At 33.4% G+C, this 5,954-nt stretch overlaps 1 protein-coding gene across 1 annotated transcript; it reads right to left on the bottom strand.

Annotated features, from left to right (window-relative positions):
• Positions 1 to 720: 720 nt before the first annotated feature.
• LOC128215940 (melatonin receptor type 1A-like) lies at positions 721 to 3,298 on the bottom strand. The gene is made up of 2 exons (XM_052922541.1): positions 3,004 to 3,298; positions 721 to 1,430 (listed from the first exon to the last, which is right to left on the bottom strand). The coding sequence occupies exons 1-2, from the start codon at positions 3,296 to 3,298 to the stop codon at positions 721 to 723; spliced, it is 1,005 nt and encodes a 334-aa protein (XP_052778501.1).
• Between the last annotated feature and the right edge of the window lie 2,656 nt (positions 3,299 to 5,954).

The raw sequence follows: 5,954 nt of genomic DNA, 5'->3' as shown, positions 1-5,954 counted from the left end.
GCATGGAGTCAGACAGCAATGAAATACGATGATGTACCGATATAGCTTGTGGTATCTGTTTATTGTCAGACCGATGTGTGTGTTAGTAGAGTTTGACAGATAGGTCGTAACAGAATGTAAATGAATACCAACTTAGGTAGAATACATCATTAATTTTGTAAAAATATGGTGATAACATAGTATTGGTTTAATTATACTTACACCGTTTTATGCTATAATCATTGGCTTATATTTACACTCAAACTTAACACCAACACAATTTATGCACTTATACCATTATACATGGCAAATGAGGTAATATACAAATTATGTTTATTACATGGCGGCAGTTGTGATACAATAGATGTTTTGAAATTTACGTAGTGATATCTAATTGAGTATCGGAGAGTCAAACATTATGAAACAAAAAGTCATTGTTTACAATAAGATTCGATCATATGATTATTCAAATCAATTTATCCTACATGATACATACTACATAAAATGTTATTACAAGAACAAACATATTCCTCTTTATACATTGCATCTGTTCTGAATAAGAATTAAACCGTTTTTTTGCAAAGTAACAGAAATGTTAACACAACAATTTGACGCAATTTTCATACGTCATATTTGCTCCAAGGTCTGTTTCTGCGTTTTTCGATTCAGATTGAAACAGTTTAACTGAAACAGATAAACTTGTTTAAATATTTAAAAAAAAAATATATTCAAGTTTCACGTTTATCTATTGATGACATTTTTCAACCAAGCAAAGGTTTCACTATAGGCTTCTTCGAACTTCTTGTTTGTAAGATAGTAAATCAACCAGTTCAGTGACGGGTGCAAATGAGCAAACACCGTGCAAAATACGTGCAACTCGTGCGGATATGTATCTCTGGTGTCGAGTATAAGCACAAGCGCGTATGGCGACCAACAGCTTATAAAGACCGCGTAGATGATTCCTAATGTCTTTGCAAGATGGAGGCTCTTCACATTATGGTTGGATGATGTTGCACGATCACTATTCACACTTGCTTGCAATTTTCTTCGTCGACTGCGGACAAACATATATATGCGGATGTAGGCGGTGATTGTAATTAAAGCCGGGATCCAGACCATAACTACCGAATATACGACAGTATACGGATATGAAGCCATTCTGTCCCAAATACATTCCAGGCTCTTCTGGTCAAATCCATGGTCTCCAACGTCCGCTAGATTCAGGAATACAAGGATTCCTCCAAGGAGATAAAGCGATAGACAAACACACACAGTGTTCCATCGAGAAAATAAACGAGTGTACAAGTCGTGTGAGCATATGTAAAAGTATCTGTTGATGCTCATCATCATAATCGTGGTTAGCGAAGTTACGCATGAAATGGTACAGATACTTCCGACTGCTTGGCAAAGTCCCGTGTAGCGGTCAAAGAATTGCTCGCCTTCGAGTTTTCCTGAAAGAAATTGTAGGTGATGTGTTTGCCGTATTTTTTGACAGCTGTGCGTTATTAGCAAGGTCATTATTTATAATTGAACAAAATGAAAAATAGACACAAACCCAACGATAGGAAAAAGAAAGACTTATAAATGTTGCTCGCATTTGATGTACGATGATGACTGTATTCTCGAAATTAATATAATTAGTTTACTACATCACACTTTTAAAGTAGGGTTTAGGGTTTGAAAATGGAGGAACTAAGTGGGTTGTAAAACATATAATATCTCCAATAACGTACTTTATACTTCTCGGAATACGAAAGAATGGCAATTTGTTGACAATCCTTAATGAAGATGAGTATCAAAAGCGGGCAACTTGATTTAATTTTGAGGCTTGCTATCTAATGAATTGGATTGACAAATTCAAACATGGAAATGATAGTTTTTTTCTGGATAATCGTTTTGATTAAAGGATAAGGGAGAAGTTTCTTTTTATTTAAAGAGCACTAAATGTCCTTCAACAACGAAGTTCAAATATATTTGTTTCATCAGAGAATCACAGTAGTTTGTTATTTTCTGAATTTATCCTTTACATGTTTTTATTGTTTGGTTTCTGTAAAAAGGAAAAGCAAATAAAGAAATTTATTTTTTCCATTTATTTCCTTAACTGCATCCTTAAATTTCAATGATCTTAAATAGGTAGAAACATCTCATATAACAACAGGCTTATTTCACCCACTCCGTTATTGGCAAAAGTTCAATTCGCTCACATATATGGCAAAATAACGAAAATGTGACACTTTCAACATTCAACTTAGGTCTTTTTTCAACAACCCTACAATTTAAAGTTCACAAATCCATACGGGTTAAACATTCAACTTTGATTTGTAAGGAACTGCGCCACAGTTTTGAGCTCACAAACCCACCCGGATTCATCTATCAACTTTGCTCTGTTTTAAACAGCGCCTCATTTTGCAGTTCGGTTGCAAGACGGTTTTTCTTCGTAGCTACATTCGGCTTTGATCTTCATTTTAGACCAAAGAATTGATGTATATAAAATGATGTGTTTACATTCACCTCAGATAAAAGGTTTATATTGCTATAATTGCTTACATTATATACAATCTGAATGGCATAAAATTAATACTGAAAAGATGAAATTTTGTTTATTTTTGTACTCAAATAACAATAAATAAAGTTGGGGCCCTTGTACAGGTAGTTCGTAAAATGTATATAATAATGTATCGTGTTATATGTACTACATAGCTCAAATTGATTCTAAGTTGCGTGTATAATGCCTCAATAATAAAGATTCATAAGATCTTAACTGATAACTTTGGAAGTTGTTTTCGATTGAAAATGGCCAAGTTGTTCCGATTGCCGGAAAGGCAAGTAGAAACACTACTAACGGGTATTATTGTAAGTATGTCGGGAAGCATAAACAAATATTTATATTTAGTGTATCAAAAAACAACACATTTTTCACAATGCGTAAAAACTTAATACGAGTAATTTTAATCGAAATTATTATAATAATAAATTATTTAAACGTAATTATTGAAAATATTAAAGATAACGAATTATGTTTACCTATAAGACTCATAGGGTCAGCAACAACGGTAACATACAGGTCCGAAATAGCCAAATTCACAATGAAAATGGACTCCACATTCCTCAGTTTCTTCTTTGTAGCAATGACAAACAGAATCAACAGGTTACCCAACGTTCCAACCATTGACGCAAAGCCAAGCACAATAATGCATGGAATTGCTAGTTCAGGCATAGTCTGCAGAAATTCATGTCGTCCATATAAAACTACACCTGATTGTATGTTGTGTACGACGCTATTATTATTGGTAGCAATCGAGTCATTAGTTTTGTTCATCGTTGTTTTTTTTAATTCCCAAATTATAAATATAATATTATTTTCCAAAATTACCACAAATGTTCGAAATTACAAACACAATGCTGATATATCCAATTTAAGCAGAATCTTTGACTATGTTAGCAAGAGGAAACCAATGAAGCGCCTATTCCGAGCCATGCCATGGTCTTAAAGAATGTATTTCCAATGACAATTGCCTGTTTGTCAAGCAATTTTCTAAACTTAATCTGTTTACGTCCTCAGAAGAAAATAAAAAGCTAATTAAAGCTGTTCCCTATGGTCGCTACTGTCTCATTTTTCTTGAATCTATAATCGCTTCTGAAAGCGATGGTGAAATTTTTTATTATCAGAATAACGCTATGATTGCATCTGATCAGTTGTATAAGACTTTACAATTACGGGTTTTCTTTTGTACAAACTTAAGAGTTGGTAATCTGCTTCTTACAATAATCATTATGTTGAAGAAGTTGTTTCTTATTTCCAATCTAGATTAATAGATATTCAAAATGTTTATAAGACGGACATTCGAACAATATGTAAATTTTGCTCATAACTGATCAATATTAAGACGTCTTCTCAAAATATATGATAAGAATACAAGCTTCGCAAGGAGACATACATATACTATTTTTAATGTGTTGGTTGTTTTAACATTGGAATGGTTTAACAGACCTTACGGTTTATAAAAGGGTTTTATATGGATGCTATAGTGATTAGATAAACAAACATGCATCTACACTAAAGTATTGGTGAAATTAAGACTAATGAGCGACTCTGAACCAAACTTTCTGCCAATCAACCTTTCATTACCGATCTTAAGGATGGAAATGGATGATGTCGAAATAAGGACGAAACAGCATGTTGTTGTTATTTTTATATTCATTCCTGAACAGTTTTCTGTGCAAACGTACTATAAGAGTACATACGAATGCAACATTTCTTTCTATATAGAAAAATGTTAAAGCTTATATAGAATATTCTTTTAAACCTGCTAAACGACACCCCAGATGCTAAGTAAAATATAACGACAATATCTCCGCGTTTTGCGTAATATGTGAAAATGCTGAAACAATTTGTTTTGTGAAGATTTATATGGACATCGGCTTTGAAAGTTAATTGAAATCACGGGGTGACGGGGAGGGGGGGGGAACTCAACCGGTATACGTAAGCAAATATTCATTCCTGACCTAGCAGTTATTAAGATGCGCAAAGGAGGACACGATATACCTTATCGGAAGTAGCACCAACTTGATGCCAATTAGGTAAAACACAGGAAGAAAAACACATCATCAAATGATTATTTACTTTAAGTACTTGACGACCAGACAACGGAATTACCGGCAGATTATAGGTGAATTCGAATCAACAGTTTGGGTTCCTCCAGTGTGAGTAAAACTAAAAAAGGGTGCTCGGCCAGGCCACATGGTCCCTCCTCCAGTACTGGCTATCAATACAAATTGAATAAGTATGAGTGTTTAATGTACATGATCAGTAAAAATTGACTATATCAGAGATTTGCAACAAATCAAAGGAAAATCAACCTTCCCAGACAATATGTACGAGATCGGGAGCACTTAAAATTTGAGACTTCTATTAAAAAAGGCTTTCTAAAGGATGAGTCAATCACACATTTGTTTTGGTCCTTGCTGATCTTCAACGCCCAGCTAACAGGGTTGATGCAATCATTCCGTGGCTGCAAGTATAAGTAGCTTTGAACTAATAGGACACAGGTTTTTTTGAGAGCGTAATTAATTTTTATTTCCCAGGATTGTAGTTTCTGTATCACTCGTCATGACATCACGACTTGCTGACTCTCACAATTCCCTGTAGATGATGTCCGTCTAGAAACCCAGAGTGGGTCCAAGGACCTAGGAGTTATACCATGAATTATTTGCTGTATCGACTACAAGGAAATTAACAACCAATTGTTTAAATTCTTGTATATGCTCTGCTGCATATTTGTCAGTACATAGTTTCTAATAATAATAATAATAATAATAATAATAATAATAATAATAATAATAACAATAATAATAATACTTATAACAATAATAATAATAATTTTTAATTAAATCAAAGGACTAAAGCTTAGATATGTAATGACGTTTTATTCCACTGTATTATGGTTTGTAAAAATTGCATCCTCAAAACAAGAAAGCAAGGTTATTGCCATTATATCATCGGCTTAAATAAGATCCCAGCAATTCATTAAACCTATCAGATCACACAGCTGCTGGAATCATTTTAATTCTTAGATTATGTTTTGTCTTAAAAATCACCATATAGATTGCTCAGTTACAAATCAAAATTTTCAAAAATGGGTAAAGGATTACATTTTAATCAATAGATTCGTTCCAAATGCATTTAGGCATAACTGATATTTGGAAACATATCTTTTTAGCTATTCATTATCGCCAACCCGTTAATTAATTCCGTTTACGCATCATTAGGACCGTAAGATGATTGACTGACAAAATCTCGTTTTCATTAATATTTATGAAGGCGTGAAACAGTTTCTTGCAAGGAAACGACATGTAAAAATTTAAAACTCTGCAGTTTCGAATATAAACCATGACCTCTTACATGGAATCTTGTTATATGAAGTTCATAACCAAAAGCACATTTCACTGTTTCTGTTTCTCATTTGTTTTCTTTA

This window comes from Mya arenaria, chromosome 14, assembly GCF_026914265.1.
Source record: "Mya arenaria isolate MELC-2E11 chromosome 14, ASM2691426v1".
NCBI lineage: Eukaryota > Metazoa > Mollusca > Bivalvia > Myida > Myidae > Mya > Mya arenaria.
The sequence above is the reverse complement of the archived record's forward strand: the minus strand, read 5'-3'. Positions and strand labels throughout refer to the sequence as shown.